The 19,890-nt window shown below is 38.6% G+C and overlaps 1 protein-coding gene across 1 annotated transcript in view; it reads right to left on the bottom strand.

Moving 5' to 3' along the window:
• The window catches only part of adamts3 (ADAM metallopeptidase with thrombospondin type 1 motif, 3), a 165,220-nt gene extending 155,196 nt beyond the window's left edge, over positions 1-10,024 (bottom strand). The window contains exons 1-3 of the mRNA XM_017695510.2: positions 9,574-10,024; positions 9,022-9,043; positions 5,046-5,446 (exon numbers count right to left, since the gene is read on the bottom strand). Coding sequence (XP_017550999.1) covers positions 5,046-5,446; positions 9,022-9,043; positions 9,574-9,642 — 492 coding nt within the window. The 5' untranslated portion in view covers positions 9,643-10,024. The remainder of the gene's footprint in view (positions 1-5,045; positions 5,447-9,021; positions 9,044-9,573) is intronic.
• Positions 10,025-19,890: the final 9,866 nt, after the last annotated feature.

The raw sequence follows: 19,890 nt of genomic DNA, 5'->3' as shown, positions 1-19,890 counted from the left end.
CAGATCACAGAGTGCTGTCTTTTTAATAGTTCCTAGAATTCATAAGGCTGCAGATGGCAGAAGAGCCTTTTCTTATAAAATCCCCAAACTCTGGAATGATCTTCCAGAAAATGTCCGGGACTCAGACTCAGTCGCAATCTTCAAATCTAGGCTTCAAATCTTCAAATCCCCCCTTAGATAAAGGTGGCAGATCTAGGGGTCCATGGACACAGGGAATTATGGTAAACTGAGCTGTGCTGTCATCCCACCGCTCGCACACGGTCACTCAGGATTGTGGACGGTGGAGCGGAGGGATGCCAAACTGTTTCAGAGTGCTCCCGTGTCTATGTGTCCTTCTGGTTCTCTCCTTTTAGTTAAGCTGTTATAGTCAGATCTGCCGGAGTCGTTAGCCACACTCTGGAAATGTTCACATTCTCTGTTTTACACACACCCAAACAGAACAAAACTAATTCCATCTCCCTGCCTTTTTCCGACTATACGACCGCCCACCTGTCCGGCCGGACACTGAAGGACGACTGATTGTCAAGCTCTCCTGCCTCCCGCTTCAGATCAGCTGCCCATGCCTCAGCTACCGCCACCTGCCTTGGACTAGCTGCCCACCCTACACTGAAGTTTTCATGGACTCCTAGCTATTACTACTACCAATACTACTGCTATTAATATTAGTAGTATAATAATTTTGTAGGTAGTTTGATCAGAGGAGGATGGGTCCCCCCTTGTGAGCCTTGGTTCCTCCCAAGGTTTCTTCCTCAGCTCTGAGGGAGTTTTTCCTTGCCACTGTCGCCCATCGCTTGCCCACCTGGGTTTTTTTTAACATTCATGTTAAAACTTTGTCTTTACTGGAATTCTGTGAAGCTGCTTTGTGACAACATCAGTAAAAAGCGCTGTACAAATAAATTTGACTTGACTTGAATTGGTGAGTATCAACTATATCAAGCCTGGTCTAATTTTGATCTTTTTTTATATATAGGACTCTCCGGGAAGTTATCCACAGCCTGCAGTAGTGAGGTGCTTTTTCAGAAATGAGCAAAGTGGTCTAAATGTTTGCACTGTGAAGCTACTTTAAAGGGGAAAATGAAGACATACAGAATTGGCAATGCCAGTGTTTTGACTGTGATTGAGCTACAAGCCTTGTATCAAAACACTATTAAACTATCTGCATGTGAAATGCAACTACAGTTTGTGACTAATTTGCTTCGATTCTATTTTATATTTATTCACTTGCTACTAGTGTACAAAGCAATATAAATACTGCCATGTCTCACCACTTCAGGTAATAAATTGAGCCTGACTTACACTAACACACAGATGTGGAAAGCATAAGTGTCCTTTAGCATTAACAGTGTTTTCTAGGCTAAGAAAAAAAGCAGGCCAGTGAGCGCATGTTAGAGCCGTATAAAATCATAACATCACAATACTATAAAATTAATATTTTACATAAGCATTCCAAAAAACTGATTCTATACCATTGTGTAAGTATCAAAAATTAAGTTTACTGCAGCATTTCAGGTGAAAGATAACACACTATGCATATCTGAAAAAGTGCTTTTACTGTAACATTTAAAAGTAAGTATCAGCCTAGAATATCTTGTCTATAGTGACTTGCTACTAAGTTTAAAGCACTTTTTGGTACATTTTTACCAAGTGTAAGCAGCACTTGAGAAAGCATCCAGACTAACTGAGACTTTCACTTCTAATCTGATGCATCCTGGGTTCTCTGTGAGTTCTCAGAGTCTCTGACAACCCACAGTTTATCCACCCCGTAAACCTCCCCCCTCTTGCAAAACCTCAGTACCATGCCTCTGGCTGGTTTTTAGCTGAGGAAGAGAGAGCTCTCACCCCAGTGTTTGCCGAACCCCTGAGGATTGAGGGCTACAGCTCATTTGTCAGTATCGTGGAGCCATCTGAGGTTCACTCAACTCTGTTATCAATTTGGACACTTGCCCCGGGTGTGCATGGTCTGTTGTAAAGGGAATCAAAGGGCTAGAGGAGACTACAGCTTACAGTCTTCCATCTCCCTAAGTAAACTGATGTGAACCCAGGCTATTTTCTAATTCAAGTAGAGGGGGGCTATATGACACACTAGCCTGAACTGTCTCTGCAGGAGGGAGCTGAGAGAGTTGCATTTTCCAGAATTGATGTAAAGCACATTTTGTAATATTCGATTATGTCTTTCATTTTTGTGTGAGGCGTGTAATCGCCACCCTGCCTTGCAAGAAATTTGGTACTAGATTTGATTTAATGTAATGTCATCACCTGACTCTTACTGAAGCAGCAGAACTTCACTAAAGAAAGGTTTGGGACTTCTTATTCAGTCAAGCCACAACTCTTGTTACTTTCTAAATTTATTATCTGATCTCAAAATAATGATGTAGAGAAACTGAGGTACAGATGTGCCGCATTTCTTTTATTGCTAACCACACAGTAAAAGTCTTTAAGCACTAGGAGCTGAGAACATGCCTCAGTGAGTTGAACACCATACCACCCCACAGGAAAAAAAAGTTTACGAGCAGGGTATATGTTGCGTAAAGAGGAAGTTAAGTCTGCAGTCTGCATATTTGGTGGGGGAGAGTGGCTAACAGGCAAGTGGTTCCTTGTAAGTTTGCAACATACTAGGGATGATAAATTCTCCAACCCATAACCAAACTGTAAAAGAAATCCACCCAATTTGCTCCATAATTATGGGACCACAAACTTTCATCATTTAACCGAGTGAAAACATTTACGGTAAGACACTGCACAAAAGTAGGGATGCATCGATACCAATACCGGTATCATGTATCAAGCAGACAAGTGCTCATTTACTCGTACTCATAAAAAAAAATCATTAAAAGAAAATAATACTAGCATCCATTACCTGCTGATATCATATGACATAAGCCAAGTATACACTGCCGTCCTGATGAACAAATGACAGTGAAGGAATCTCTGCTCAGATACAGAAGTGTTACTGACTCCATGGAGTTACTGGTCACTTTAAACAGTCCTGCCAGGAATACACTGTGTGATTTTAGCCAACTGCTTCCCCAGTATGAGTGGAGACATGAAGGCCAGCAAAACAGACACATTCCCTACCAAAGTCCACATATGCCAACTTTATTCTGTTTGACTGAATAGAACTGCAAAGTATAAACATTCACTTTAAATCACTCTGTATGTTTAAGTGCAAAAACAGAATGAATGAAACATCTTTATTTCAAATTGTTCATTGAAAGAGGTGACTGTATAGCATAGCATGCATTAAGAGTTTATTTGTACAGTGTGAGTATATAAATCATAGGTTTTGTCTGTACACAGTGGACTATTCAAACCTACACACAAAAGAACAAGATTTCAACATTTTCACACTGCATCTCTGGCTTTCGTGGACCTTCAACTACACCTCAACCAGCCAAACGTAAAACTCTTAAAAATTCACAAGTGAGCTCCACAGATAAGTCTCTGATGAGTTATCCTGCTGTCATTGTGCTATGGACACTGTTGTTGAAAGAGACAGACAATCAGCATCAAAACTATGAAATGTGCTTTACAGCTGTACAGAAGCTCTTTTCTGACATGGAACAAAATCCACTCTTCTCCAGTGCAACGCTACTCGATTCAGGGTAAATAACCTAGCATAGCTACTTAATGCATATCATTCAAAATCAGCTAGATTTTAATGATTTAACTGTTAAGAAACATAGCACTCATTTACACGAACAACTGCTTAATTCAAAGCTTGTTATGGTATCAGACTCTCTATTAGTGAGACCCACTAAATATGTACTCATACTTGTATTGTAAAACATGGTATCAATCCCTACTCAAAAACAAAAACCACCAAGAGGTCACTCTTCTATTTCATAAATTACAATGTTTTAATGCATGTTTTACCACCAGTTTAATCATATTTTAACCTTATGACCTCTAGGCCTGTTATTTAGTAATTGCTATTAATTATTCAGTAGCTAGTATGAAAGTAATATAAAAGTTAAGTAGTTACAACAGTGAGGGTGGGTCCCTTTAACTGCGTTCTTCTGGCCTAAATTCTAAATTCTGGCCTAAAACTACAGTTTAAGATGTCATTTGTCACGTTATGGAGTATTTTGTAGCTCAGCACTGCATCCCTCCATCATCTTAGTTTGACAGAATCCCAGATTTGATCTTTTTCATGTTTTTGTTTATTTATATTCTCACTACAGTAATCAGCATGCATTGTACAACCACTGGGAATCCCTGTGGTACCAACCAATCCTGACTTGCTAGCCTAGCCACTGATCTATAGGCTAAATAATACAACCAAGCTAGTACTAGTTATTTGGCAAAACGGACATTTGAGGCAATATTTTATCCTTTCAATAGCAAAACTGAGCTAACTTATCTTGACAGGTGGTTAACCGTAGCTTTAGCTTTTTATGATTGTATGGATTGTAATGATGATTTAAAGCCAGTTATTGCTGTCTGCAATAAGACATTCGTTTAGTTTCCTTGCAGTAGTGTTAGCTATTTGCCTTTTTTTTCCGTTCACCAGCTAATAGAAAATAATTCAGCCTGCCCCAAAAACCCACCTCAAAGCACAAGTAGTTTTTGAAAAATTCCTTTCACCTTCAAGATTCATCGTCAGAAAGGGTTTTTCTAGACTTTAGACCAAAAAGAATTGTGGCCATGTATGCATGTGTGCTTACATGGCCACTTAGACAGCTGTCCAAATTACACTCTTGCTTTTGATTACCCTGTAACCCATTGCAATCAATAAAAATACCCAATTCCAGCAGCTAACACTCATTTCTGGTTTCAGTCACATCCACTTTCAGTTTGTACTTAAAAGAAGGTATTGAAAAAGGTGTTGTTCAGGAATCGGTTTCAAACATATTTGTATTGGTATTGAAAAGTTTCAACTGCCAAACTTTTATGTCATAAAACTCCAGCTTTTTTCACTTTCCACTTTAGCACTTCCTCATTCAGTAGAGAAATTTTATGTAAACAGCCACTAGAGTTTAAGCAGTTGAAGCTCAGAATGAACTCAGGGTTTTTCACTTCAAGTTTTTTAGGAAAAGAAAGCTCACCAGGCCGTCACAGTTGTTTATGGCGACAGAGGCTCCGGGAACGTCAGTGATGTCGCCGATGAAGGTGCAGTCCGTCTTCAGCAGCTCCCTCCTCAGAATCCTCTCGGTGCGCGTGCCATTCTCTGTGCTGTTGTGAGATGCTTCCACCTCATCATGCCATTCCACCATGGCACCTGGAGCCACCAGCCTCTTGTTGGGGCGCAGGCGCAGGTGGAATTCCTTGTCAAAGGCGGTGATGTTAAAGAACAGCCTCTCTCCTGCAGGCTCTGAGCCGGCCGGCACGTCACGCTTGATGCGTTGCTTGTGATTGGCCGAAAGGAGGTGCGACAGGAAGTGGCCCTCAGAATCGGTGCTGATTGGAGTGACAAGCCCATACTCCTTCAAACGGCTTTTCAAGAAATCTGATGAGACAGTAGACAAGTTGTTATATTGCTTACATAAATAGTGCAATTACTGCATATTAGTATGCAGCTTGTTGTCATGGCATGCCTATTGTTTGCGCTATGGTATACTGCTGTTATGGTTTATACATAAATTGGTAACACGTGAACCCTGCTAATGTAGACATAACCATGCCATAAACATGTCATGACAGTTGTCATATGCTGTCTTGAGCTGTGCCATGTTATCCTTACTTGTAATTATTAGGCTAGATGCTATAATGTTTAATGTCATGATGTTGATAAATGTACTCTAGTTAGCCATTATGACATGAAACATGGTGACAGTATCTGGTAATGGTAACATGACACTGCTATATTACTGAAAATAATTTGTCATGCCAACTCATATAATTTGACACGTTTATAGCATGGTTATGTAAATGTTATGTAGCACAGTTCATGTAAAGTGTTACCCATAGTTGCACAGTTAAGCAATTTATGACTGTATTTCTTTGCATTACTTCCATTCCTAAACATGGTCAATACTTCAGGTGAACTTTATTAACCTTCCTTCAGTTGCTCGTTTGTAACTTTTTAGTGAAAGGAAGTTTAAGGGCTTCCAAAAGTCTCATTTCAAAGCAACTTTCCTCTAACATTTGGCCTGCCTCATGGACACATGAATGATGGCCTGCATACAGGTGAGCATCTGAAATAGAAAAAAAAGCACCTGGACCCAAAGACCATGTGCCTTGTAATTTGCCTGTGGTACCTCTGGCAATGTGCAAAATAAAAGCAGCTGTTATTGTTTGACACACGTTGTAAGCTTGGTAAAATTGCATGCTTTGCTTCCCAGCACAGTCTGGTTTTAGGAGCATTTCAATGAAAAAATAGTGTATCTGAGCTCCTTGGTCTCAGACCTTGAGCCCGGCTGTCAAATACTGAGCAAAAAGACTTCCAGAGGGATTTCCTCATTCCTGTCAAACACTATGATTGTCTTTGATTACAGTGGACTATTTACTGGAATATGAATGAGTCATAGTTCAACAAAATAAATATCCACTTATTGGCTGACTGAACTAGGTAGTAACAACCAGGAAAACAAAAACAAAAACAAAACTCAGCAATCAGAGCCCTGTTCTCTAAGAATATTTGGGAATTTTCCCACGCAGTGCTCTTCTTTAGGATGCCGGCATACAGCTACAAAGAACACTCACAAGGTCTCTGCAATGAATGCTTGACAAGTTCTTGAGTGCCAAGAAAGTGACTGTCAAGGTCAATATGTTTCACATAACCTGCTCCTTTGGTTGAGGATACTAGAAAACTTTTGCACGGGCCACATTTTGTGTTTGTTTTTTTCGCCCAATATGTTAAATTCAGCAAATAAACCGTAATTGTAGATTAAAATGTGTAGAAATGTGTTCTCTGTAGAGGATGTGTTAATTATCACTTGGATAATTAACAAAACATGTCATGTGACCAAGGTGCCATGTTGGTGTTTGTTTATTTATTTAAACACCAGCAACAGATAAACAAAAAACACACTGTGAATTTTATCCTGTCCATTTCCAAACCTCTCATATAGGATTCCCAGTATTCAGAATTATACTATATCTGCTTCAGCTAATCAGTCCTTCATTAAATCACATTAGGTCTAATTCTATTGATTTTATTACTTCATTTTTCAAAATAGCTGCATAAATCAGTGGTTGAGATGTAAACAGTCACTCAGAGTTTGGTGTGAAATGGTTTACTGTAGAAAAACACTCCCATTTCCTTGGTGGTAGGAACCACGGGCTGTGATGTCTACAATGCCACTTTATTTACCACCTAAAATGACCAGTCAACCTGCACGTGTCCTGATTTTTTTTGTAATGTTGATCATGCTTAAACAGAGGCAAATGTGAAAAAAAATATTCGGGAACTAATTTGCCTTACAACACCCTGCGTGCACCTCTCCACCATGAATGGATTCTCAGAAGTATGTTTTAGGCCGAAATCTCAAAACTATAGTAAAACAACATCTCAGACATCAGGCAGTGTATTTGTAGTCATTTAGTGTAATATCTTTCTGTGAGGTAGATTTTAGAGACATTGAACACTCCAGATACCTCAGAAGTCAATTCTGACCAAAACATTGCATTTCACATCAAACCAAAAAAACCCTGAATAGCTTCATTTGCATTTTTATAATTGAATTATGTAAAATTTTTAATAGATTCATGTGATGGCTAGAGAGCACAGATAAGCCAGGATTCAAACCTGTGGTTCTCTAAGTGTATTTGTCTAATAAATAAAACAGATATTTATTTCTTCAACAATCATGTTAGATTTTTAATTTAAATTAACAATTAAAATTTATTTGCATTTATTCTAGTGTTCTATAGTATTTTTGCTGGCAATACACACTTACTTACTCACTTATCTAAGATCTAGTATCTAAGAAATAACAATGCTACAAATGTCTACACCAAACTTTGCAAGTCTGCGTGGCACATTACCACACTTAGGTCCAGATGTCAGCTTGCATAATTTCCAGCTTTCTCTCAAAGTTCAACAGGGTCACAGGAAACAATTATGTAGACTAAAAGTCCAAATCTGTTGAACATCTCTGCACACAGAGTCTCCATTCCTCAGAATGGCAATCGATAGTGCATGTTTGGATTTATTAAGCTCGGGAGTTTCTTCTTCTACAGCTCTGCAAAGCATTCTGAAAATGTTAACTACCAGTCTCTATGTCTGATTACCTGGTCATTTGGGTTCAAACTAGTAGCCTGTCAGGTAGGCAATATTTCTCTTTTCTCTATTGTATATGAGCTTATCTGCCGATGCCGACACAAACATTTATGAAACATGTAGAGTGTAACAACTGCTAAGATGAATGAACTATAGACATTTTGGCATATCAACCCAGTGCCAGCTAAACACTCTGCTTTCTGGAGTACAATACACACCAATCATCAGATATCTAAACACCAATCTGGTGCCGAAAATATTTTAAGCAATAATCTGCTGATATCAATGTTCATCAATGTAAACTTATCACCTTTTCCAAAAAGAGACGGTTCATTTTATTTATGTATGTCATAAATGATATAATAGGGCCTGTTCACAACTACAGTCTCCTGCAGTGGCACACTGCCTCCTTTCCTCTTGGCGTTCACACTTAATCCGACTCTTGCATCAAGTGTAAAAGCACCAGCATTTCCAAATGTGAACAGCAAAGTGGAGCTGGGCAACATGACAATATTTATTGTTATTGTGATAATTCACAGTATGTCACAATAACCTTTTCTGTGCATATATTGGATACCATCAGCACTTGAAATTCACCTTCAACCAGGTTGTTTAATTAAAACGTGAGCACAATTAGTCCAGTTTAATTGGATTTAGTGCATTAGATAAATAGGTTTTTTGGTATTTTTACAATGTGGTGCTACTTTGTCTGCTCTAACCTATCTGATGTCAGAAAAACGAAATATAGTGACATCATCTATCGCAAAAGTGCCCTTAAGTATCACAATATTAGATATGAAATAAGTGCATCATGGCCCAAAGTCTCAGGAAAGTAGTGCATGATAAGAACCATGTCTTACCTTCTTTACTTGTGTCACCAGCCTGAAAAAGAAGAGAAAAGAAGTAATTACAGAAATATAAATGAATAATCAAATCCCACAGGTTTGACCTTAACAAATAGCAAAAACAAAACCCAACAGATGAGAGTGGGTCGACATATGAAGGGACTCTCATTTTATCCTGTGAAATCTGGCAGGTGTTCAACTTTCGATTTCACACGACTTAAAATCTTGGCAGGAAAGGATCGATATGGGGGCTGAGAGGGGTCGGCGGACACAAACAGTGGAGCAAATATACATGCACTTCTTCACAAGAGGGGCGATTCAGCAGTGACATTCCCACTCACCCGGGGCTGCGATAGTGGCTACACAAGGCGGATTTTATCGTAAGTTAATGAGGCTAATCTAGCAAACCCCTGAGGGAGGATCAGCCACACAGCCCGCAAACACTGTTCTTGACTTTCTCTCCACGGCGCCAAACTTCTGTTCGCTCGGCTGGAGCTTTTCCTCCACTCTTTCGCGCAAGAAACAGAAATGTGCGAGACATCAGTGAGAAATCCGTGTGTCACTTACCAGAGCGGCTGAAGTCAGACCTACTACAACTCCTACAAGCAGTAACCTGAGTGACAGCAGTACAACCATCACGGAGTCCAGCTCTACTCTCTCAGCTTCAGGGCGAAGAACAGACACTTTAGTCCAACTCTGAAGTTTCACTACGGGCTCGAGCAGCCAGTGTGTCCGCTAACGTACTACAGCACAGCCGCTCAGCGTCTCTGAGAAGGAGAACCAAACATCTGTCTCCGGTGCGGCTTTCAACGTCAGTGAATCTGCAACAACCACCACCTCAAACTAGTAACTCAAGGAGCAAATTACGTAAGGTTGCGAGTTGCAGCACTTGGGTCTGTGTGATTTCTTTCTTTCTTTTTTTTTTCTTGTTCCAAAAACGTTAAAAGCACATTTCCTGGCTGACTGGTAGCCTAGCTGAGGTTTCTGCTGGCCGGACAGAGCCGTGTGTGAGCTCTTTTTGCTGCCTGCTGCTCCTCCACTCCCGCTTAATAAACTACAGACCAGCCCTGGCGTGACGTCAGCTTCAGCCAGGACCTGGAGAAACACATGGTCGAGAAAAAAAACACAGAAAAGAAAGGAGGAGGAATATGGAAAGAAAACACATGGTAGTACTTTTCTCGAAGTGAACTGTGAAGGTTCGGGCTCGGTCTGGTAATTCGTGTGTCTGTCTCGGTCTTCTTCTCCTGTGAGCCAACTTAGAGTCCTGAAAACGGGGCTTAATTTATTCATTCATTTATTTATCGCTGTTCCACTGGAGCTCCTACGCTGTAATTTATGGATGTAACTGAGTTAGCTTAAAGCTAGCCTGCAGCATGAAGAAGATGACTCCTCTCAGTTTCTGACGAGGCTGAATTTGGCTGAATTTTCCCGTTCCACCTTAAATGGTGCAGGAGTCCCATTCTAGTGCCTCGGAATGTATGTGCTGCACCTGTAACTGCTGCACCATTTAAGGTGGAACGGAAAAAGTCGAACAAGGAGCGGGCGAAGACGTTTCGCCAGGTTCAGCTAGCCACTTAAACACTTCTCTTAGAAACACGTCTTTGCTTTATCGCTTTATTAGTTTTCATGGATATTAGGCCTACAAAATGTTCCTTTATGTGTTCTGTGTCAGACTGGCTCCTAAGGATAGTAATAGCCTCGTTGTAAAGGTAGTTTCCTATTATTGTTAATGCTTGAGGTTAGTGACACCAAGTTAGTTAGGTGTCGATATGTCTTCTGATAAATTAGCATATTTTGGATGTCATCACTGACCTACTGCATGTTTTATTACAAAGAGAGCATGGCAGGTCCTGTTTAACTGGATTCAGTGCAGCGCAACAATGAAGCCTTGAATAGAAGTCATTGTTTGTTTCTGAAAGGTGGCATTTTTTGTCTGTTCCAACTTATCAAACCTCAGTAAAACTGAATATCATCATATTTATCATGTATAGTAAAAAAAGACTTAACCCATTCTGATGTTATATTTTTGTGACGCTGCCCACCCCTTACTTTTTTAACCTTCTCTTACAGCGACTGAAGTCCATTTTGGGTCATTGGAAGAAGACCTGGAAAGAGGAGTCAGACTTCTTTGGCAGATGTGAGTTTTGCATAGACCTAGATTTGATGTGGACTTTCTTTACCATGTTTGAGGAATTTATTTATTCATTTATAAATTTATGTCTTTATTTCTCCTGCCTGAGTTGAGTTTTGGAGAAAAAAAGTGATCTCAGATGATGGATTGTGTGGCCGCTGCTAAGATTCATTATCCCGAATAAGCCAGATCGGTAGAGGCATGGATACACGGTGACCTGACTGATGTTTTCCGCACAGTCGTGCAGCTCATGGCTGTGTTGGTCCAATTTTTTCCTGTGAAATATACTTGGTGGAAAAATGGGATCAATGTTTCATTCTCCTTCAGAAACGACTGGGTTTGTTTTTGATGTTGATTGTAATAACATTTGAAGCCTTTCAGTCTTTTTCCAGCAGCTGAGGCAGAACTATCACAGTCTCAGTCCTTTTAGCTGCCGTATCGTTGGTATTAAGAGAACTCGCAGGCTCCTGTTGGTTTTGTATGTTTCGGATGTGTTGTACAATGCCATGGCTTTAATGTATCAGCAAGAATCAGCTTATCTCAATGTCCTGTAAGTAACCAAACTCTTTATTTTAACTGTAACTCTTCAGTAGGTCATCTGAAAAGATAACTTAATGTGGTAATAATGACATTAACTACTTTTATTCAGCCTAAATACAAGCTTTGAATGAGCTGTTGTTTCAGTGAAAGTATCTGAGTTAAATAAAAATAGTTCAGTTGCTCGTTACCACATGATGTAGGTTTTTTAGGTTGAGCTGACAGACATTTTTTTACAGTGTAGGTAACTGATTTTGCATTTAAGAATTTAAAATGCCCATTTGGCCCATTAAAGAGTAAATGATGTTATTTATATTGTGTCTTTGGCTAAGAGAAAGTTCTGGTTATTTGTAAGTATGTTTCATGTATTCAAAGGCTCATAAAACCATCCATCTGCCAAATCAGCTGTAAAGAAATCAGGATCTGATTCAGCCATAAAAATTCATCAGCGCATCCCTCCTTTCAGTACTTCAAAATTATGTCTGCATAATTACAATTACAATATGACAGTATTTTATTGTTACTGTGACAAATTATGTCACAATATGCCTTTATGGGCATATGATGGATAGCGACAGTACTTAAAGAACGCTGACCAACTACATGTTATTACAAGGGGAGCATAATTGGGCCTTTTTAATTGGATTTTATGCAGTGCAGTGAAAATCATTGTAATTGTAGGTATATTATTATTGGTTTATTTTTTATGTGTCCCCATCGGTTCTATTTTGTCTATTCCAACTTATTAAATCTCAGAAAAACAAAATATCGTGATGTCTTGAAGTGATATAATATTTTTGCTCTATCACCCACCCATATGTCTATGATGCATTTTACTTATAGGCAAATCAGAATGCACATACTAATTTGACTCAGATGGGTTTCTGAAACAGGTGGAGAATCGCTTATTCAGTAAAATAGGTGACTTCATGCTTGAAACAATCAACAAAGTATCCATTACAAGGTACAGATGCATCATACACAGTATGATGTATGTTAGGCTGCACTGTAAGTCACTGTTAAACTTCCCTTCAGAATATGTTGAATGAGGTGTTTATTTAAGTATTTAGTAACTTTTTTTGTTTTATTAGCATATGAATAGTTTTGTACTGTTAAAAAAAGATTAGGTACATTTGAAAATCAGAGATGTTAAGGCATAACACTCTGAGGATTTTGCTATGTTTGGTCCAGTTAACACTCAGTAAAGTTGGGAATGATGTCACTTTGTCACCCGTGCTGCTTATTCTTGCTGTTCAATGTCTTTAAATCCACATGTTGATGCATCTTCTATTGCTTTACAGGCAAGTTTTGAAAAGGCCATGCAATAACTTTTCAAAGTGATCAAAAGGCTTTTTTGTTATAGAGTTGATAATCCCAGCATAATACCCCATGCTCTCTCAGTCTGCCCAGCTGCCAAGGCAGAGGAGTTGTGGAACAAAACACAAACCATTCGCAAGATTTTTTTTACTATTATTGTCATAGAAGAAATACTGTCCTGCGTCTTGTGGATCTCATTGGAGAGTTTCTAAAAATACAGTCAACTTCTCCACAAGAGAAATGGATAGCTGCAGAAAGTCAATGATATTTTTTTCTCACTCCTGGTGCTGGCTGCTCTCCAAGCTGTTACTGGTCTTTCGCCGAGATGTGAGGATGAAATTCCAGCAGTATTGTTATCGTTGATTAAAAGGGGTGCTTGGGGGTCCTGAGAATCGCACTCCTCTCAGGTCAGCATGACCCTCGAGGTTTTTATTGAGGGGCTTAAATGAATGTCAGCACCTCCTTTGTTTCCTGTCTGCGATTCCTTCAAAACAGCCCCCCCCACATTCCTCTTACACTTTTAATAAGGCTGTAAAGTAGTCGGTAAAACAATGAAAATCTGTGTGCATTATTGTTGACATTAAGAACCATGTTGTTAATATCCAGCACATTCAGGGCTGGACTGTATTCATATTTTGTTTTTCTTTGTAACATAAATTCCTCTACAGCCAGAAATACAGCTGCACTCTTATAAATAATGGCTCTTGAATAGTTCTTGGCTTGGGCTTATGGTTCCAGGATACAGAACTTGTACATTATGTGGAGGTCCTTTAAACTTTTAACAGCTTCTTCACACCTGTACGTATAATATATGATCACATGAAGAAACATTTATTGAAAGGTTCTTTAGGGTTCTTCTGTAGCTCCTTTACTTTTAAGAATGCACTTGGAGATATCAGTTCCAGTCAAATGAAGGAGAAAGTCCTTTATTCTGAACAAATATATTTCAACCAAAGTAGCACATCTCTATGCAAAAGCTTAGGCCCCCCAGTCAAATCACAAGTTTTGTAGCTTTTCTAGAAGTTCACATTCTGTACATTTTGATCTGTTACTGTTTAATGAAGTTAATATATTGGAGTGTAAAACAAAACATACAATGTGGCCTGTGCAAAAGTGATGTGTGTGTGTTTTTTATATATATATAGATAGATATAGATATATATATTTTTTTCTCCAACATGTTAAAGTCCACAAATATATAGAAACTCTTCAAATACAGGATGTGGTCATTATTTTACATATAAAATCAGCAAAACATAATTTAACCAAACATTTGAATACCACAGTATATTTTAACCAAGACTTGTGCTGGAATATGCTTCAGGTTCTTGCAATCTAGTAGCTGGTTTCTTTTGTTTGGAGTGACGTGTGGTATGTGAAGGCACCAGTCAGACCACACTTAATGGCAATTTGCAACACAGCTGACCTTGCTGACATCAGAGAGGGCAAACCGTCGGATGTGAAACAGGCAGATGAATGTCATGCGGTTTACTTGCTACGGTTCCACTTTTGTCTCGGGACAAAAAACAGGACCACAATAGGGACCAAAGGCATGCCAAAGTCACAATGTGCATCTTGCTGGTGGCGTGACCACCCTGCCAGAGGTTGAATGGGTTTGTCTACAGACGTCACTAGGAGAAAAGAGGTACAGCAATAAAAATCTGTGGGGAGCAAGAGGGAGTGTTCTTAAAGGGGGAGAGAGTGCCACAGTTTGACATAATTTAACACATCATTGTCATGTAATGAAAGAAGTACTTTTTTTTGCCAACCCTACTGAGACTTTGAAATTTATTCAGTGATTTAATCTGGGATCATTGCACAAGGCTGGGTGAGCATAAATGGTTTTATTTCAGACAAAAAGGAAGGGTGAAAAGGCATGTTAGTAAGAGAGTTTTAATGATTTCACACGGGAAAATGGTCATATAGAATCACATGCCTTTGAAGTCTATAGTTATGTTGCAAACTGTAAAAAATGTTGCAAATGAACATTTAATTACACAATTGCATGAGCAATTTCATAGTTATGTAACAGTTACATTAACATTTAATTGACATTCTGCATCAACAAGTATTTCTGACATTCGTCAGTTTGTTTTATTGTCAACAAATAACAATCACATGGCAAAAATGTTACCTTTTTCTGTCTGCAAAAAAAACTGCACAGCAATAACCTTTCATCACATTCAAGTCATAATGAAATATCTTAATTTCTGCTTACAGACCAAAACATGGTGTTTGAAAACTACACTTTCAGAGCTTGCTTCAATGAGCTACAAGTGAGAAATAACATAAAACAAGAAAAGTGCATTTTCTTAATAAAATGCAGTGATTGCACAGTGTGAGCAGGTGGTTGCTAGGTTGTTGCTAACCGGTTACTATGATCTTTTAGGTGGTTGCAGAGTTGTTGATATGGTACTCCAAGTGGTTGCGAGGTTGTTGATAGGTGGCTGCTGTGATATCCAAAGTGGTTGCTAGGCTGTTGATAGGTGGCTGCTGTGATATCCCAAGTGGTTGCTAGGTCATTGATAGGTGGCTGCTATGGTATCCCAGGTGGTTGCTCTGGTTCCCCACATGGTTAATAGGCTGTTACTAATGGACTTGCATCAACAGAACAAGTTGGGTGCACAGACTTTTACACCTCATTTTTTCCTATGGGGAAAAATGGTAATTTAACAGTCATTATACCATTTTTCAAAACCATGCATCTGATCAGAAAGCTGTATACACACCATTTCCAATCAGACAGAACATTTTGGGACAGTTTCAATATCTCAAAAATTGTGGGACGAGACAAAAATCTGTCAGAAAAATAAAAACAAGTAGAAGAATATAAATCAGATAACAGTGGTGACAACATGATTTTGTTATCACCACCAATGACTGCGACTTCTTAGGTTAAATACAGTGCAGAAGGAGGCGGCCTTTATTGCAACAGTACTGGAAATCATTGTGTGTGGATTTTTAGTGAGCAGTACTTGCAGAGTCAGCAGGAACACCACTTTCATGACACATTTGGAACTCGACCAAAATCAGAACCCTTCATCTACTAATGTGCTATCAGTGCGTATTGCGCCTTCCAGCCACACAGGAACTTAGCACTAGCAGTCAAAAAGAGGCTTGGGTAATGGTGGCTTTTCTTTTTTGGACCAAAGGACATAGTGAAGGGCAGTAAGGAGAGGAGAGGAAGTGACCTACTTTGATAGAATTCCACTTTATATGATTCTACTTGTTGACATATGAATGAATATAGGTTGCTTTTTCTTACTATTTTCCATGCAGCAAGTGCAGTGAATGAAAATATGCAGTGTGATAGATGATGGTACATTTCCTCTAGTTCCCCATTTCCCAGTGATGTTGTGGCTCTTGCAAGGCATTTGTGTGGGTGGATGAGCATGTCAGTACCACAAAGCGCTGCATTACAGCTTACAGTTAGTTAACTGAAGAAGACCAGAAGATTCCCTTTGATTTGATGCTTAAAACACTTTCTACAACAATGTATAAATGGATGATTGATCTCAATTTCCTAAATAACTTAGTAAAGAGAAAGATATTAACATGTCGATGATTTTCTCTGTCGCTTCTGCAGACACCGGCTTGTGCTTAGAGGCATTTTGCAGTCTTTGAGCTCAGAACCATTCATACTGTCCACTTAAAAAGGCATCCCCAAGTAGTTTATATATACAGGCAGGTTCCAGACAGTTAACCTTTTGAAACAACCACTTCTAGGAGGAATGCCCACTTTCCAGCCCAAGCAGCCGTGACAGAAGCCAGGAACATTGCAGATAGAAAGCCACCAAAGCGAGCCTGTGTTTGGACACATGCGGATGCATACATTAAGCACGGCAAGGCACATTTCATTATTTATGCATGTTTGCAATAGTGAATGGCAACGATTCAAATTATGGATTAAGAATGTTCCACTCCAAAGAATTGCCAATGATATATAAGGGGCAATGGCAAAAAAAGGCTTTTAACATTCATTTTACAGAATTCTTATTAAAAAGTATATGATTTGTGGTTTGGTATCTACCAAACTTTCCAATGTGGTTCCAATCTACATCTTTCCAATGTGTTAATATTTGTTTCATAGCTTTTAAAATGGTATACATTTATTTTTTAACAAAAAATTTAAATGACAGGAGGCACAATAACACATTACTGAAAGCGTGTATAAATTAGTCTTTGGACACCTGTATAAATCTTGTGTTTGAACTCAAGAGTATACTTTTTTTCAAATGAATAAACATTATTTTGGAGTCACACCACCTGACTTGGTACACAAAACCAGCATAACCATGACTCAGATATGGCAATGTTGTTATTTATATTTCTGAAAGTGCTTTTAAAGTTGCACTATTTTGCAGTTTGCTGTGATTTTAAAGGTTTCAAAGACAAAATCATGCCATACTTATTCTTTATAACTTTATGTATGTTTATGTATGAAATTCTTATTTCTCAGTCTACGTAATTTACATATATGTTTGGGCAGTTGACATTTTTGGGCTTTAAAAAGTGTGTGCCTAAAACAAATTTTATTTTTGATGCAATAAAGGAGGCCATGCAGAATAATGTGATATTTGTCAATTATTTATTACATCATGATACTGGAATGTATTTTTATGATGTATGATATGTATAATGAATTTCATTTCTCCAAGACTGAGAACATAATTATCCAGGGAAAAAAGGGGAAAAAAAGTTTGGAATCCCTGTGGTACATTGATTTTTTTTTAATTGAGTGTTTGGGGAAAAAAAGCTATTTAAGAAAAAAAAACAAGAGGAACATTCAAACAATTGGTGAAAATAAAGTAGACTTAATTAGCCAGTAGTATAATATAATGAGTTTAATCAAATACTTGCTACTGTGCAGTTTATGCAGTTACTATAGACTGTTGTTATTTAAAGGCTCTCTATAATTGGTCTTTTTCTGACACATGCAGCTGGTCTATGTTCTAGAAGGACTGACATATATTATTCATAATATTCTAAGAAATGTATGACACAGTGTATCATGTTAAAGACAAGGCATTGTCATATTACACAGAAAGTTTGTCCAGTTTGAAGCACACTATGAATTAGACTGCAGATGCTTTGTACTTTTGTCTGACTGACTATACAATGCAACAGCTCTGTCGTTTCTTTTTGCCATTTAATTTGAACCGAAATCTGTGCTGAAAGGCAGTGCAGAGCTTTTATTTAAGCAACAGGATGTCTGAAGTGATTCAGTTTGAAGCCACACTTCTCATTATAGCATTGTCATGTGCAGTTAGCAGGTTCACAGCAGAGCACCACCCATGTAATTGTGTATGCAAGTTCGCTCCACTCAGAGATTTGCGAAAGGCTCAATTGGCAATTGAGTGAGATCCTTCCCCAGTGTGAGAAAAGCTTTAATGAAGATAGCATGTGTAGGCCAGCAGAGGGCTTTCTGCATGTTAGCACAACTGCTAAAGGGCCACCTAAAGCAGTGTTAGCACAGCCAGGCGTGCAAAAAGAGAGAGCAGAGGTTAAAGGCAAACAAGTCGCTCATTCGCTCAAGCCTCTGGTTCCTCTCACTGAGCCTCATGCCTTAGCCAAGGCATCTGTGCCAAAGCCCCAATATGGCCTACTCAATCAGCCAATCTGATCCCACCTCAGTCAGAATGGCCTGATCTTATCTTTCTGCTAAGCTTCAGCCCATACTATGGATGTGAGGAAATCAGTTCACTACAAACATACCACCATTTGGCTGCTTCACACAGATGGAGAACTGGATTAAATTTCATTATTTCTACTCAATACCACTGTTCACAATAGGCAATCCAGTATATATTAGAGCTACGCAAGTAAGGTCTGCTTACTGTAATGGCACCAAAGTTTCTCAATGGATTTAAAATCTATATTTAAAATCTAATAATTTTATAATGTTCAATAATAATAATAATGTTCAAATGCAGAATTTACACCAGAAACAAGATGACACACATGACAAGCCTACACTGCCCAGTGATGATCTCACAGCCTATGTACCCACATTTCTAATGGTATAAGTTCATTTTTAAAAGAGGTCATTCATTTTACCACCCCAAAAATTTAATGTGGCGTAACACATTACTAAAAACCTTTAATATCAAACTAAACTACTGAAACTGTATATAAACTAGTCTTTGTATTTGGACATCTGTATAAACTCAAAGAAACAAACATAACAACACATTTTCCTCGGGTCACACCACCTGACTTGGTAAAGTGAACCAACCTAACATTTACTTAGAACCGAGCATTTTTTTTCAGTTGCTAATGACCTTGTCATCGCACCATAAAAGTCACTTGGGGTCTTTGTTTTGATGCAACAAAGTTTTTTCACGTATCTGTGGAAAAGATTTGGGTGACTATTGACTTCTAGTGTTAACTATATTTGCCTGAAAGCTCCAGCACTCAACTAAAGAAGCAAAATTTGGACACTAAACATGTCTTGCCTGATTGACTACATCTTGGGTAAATGGAAAACATTTGAGTCTTCGCTGTACCTCTCCTTTAGTGTTTAATTTGTTTGTTGTGAGCATTTAGACCAATCATATGATCAGATAAGTGTTACTGTGAGTGTTTTGTTAAATCAAACATTTATGTAATTCAAAGCCTAAATTATTTTCTCCAAAATACTGTGGATCAGTCTTTAACCATGTCACATTTCTGATTCAGTTAAATTTCTGTTTCAAACTATATTGTTAAAAGTATTCACTCACCCATCCAATTCATTGAATTCAGGTGTTCCAATCACTTCCATGGCCATCAGTGAATTCCAGCATGGTACCGTGATAGGACGCCACCTGTGCAAGTCCAGTCATGAAATTTCTTTGCTACTAAATATTCCACAGCCAACTGTCAGTGTAATTAAAACAAAGTGGAAGCGATTGAGAAGC

The sequence above is a fragment of the Pygocentrus nattereri genome, chromosome 20 (assembly GCF_015220715.1).
Source record: "Pygocentrus nattereri isolate fPygNat1 chromosome 20, fPygNat1.pri, whole genome shotgun sequence".
Classification (NCBI taxonomy): domain Eukaryota; kingdom Metazoa; phylum Chordata; class Actinopteri; order Characiformes; family Serrasalmidae; genus Pygocentrus; species Pygocentrus nattereri.
The sequence above is the reverse complement of the archived record's forward strand: the minus strand, read 5'-3'. Positions and strand labels throughout refer to the sequence as shown.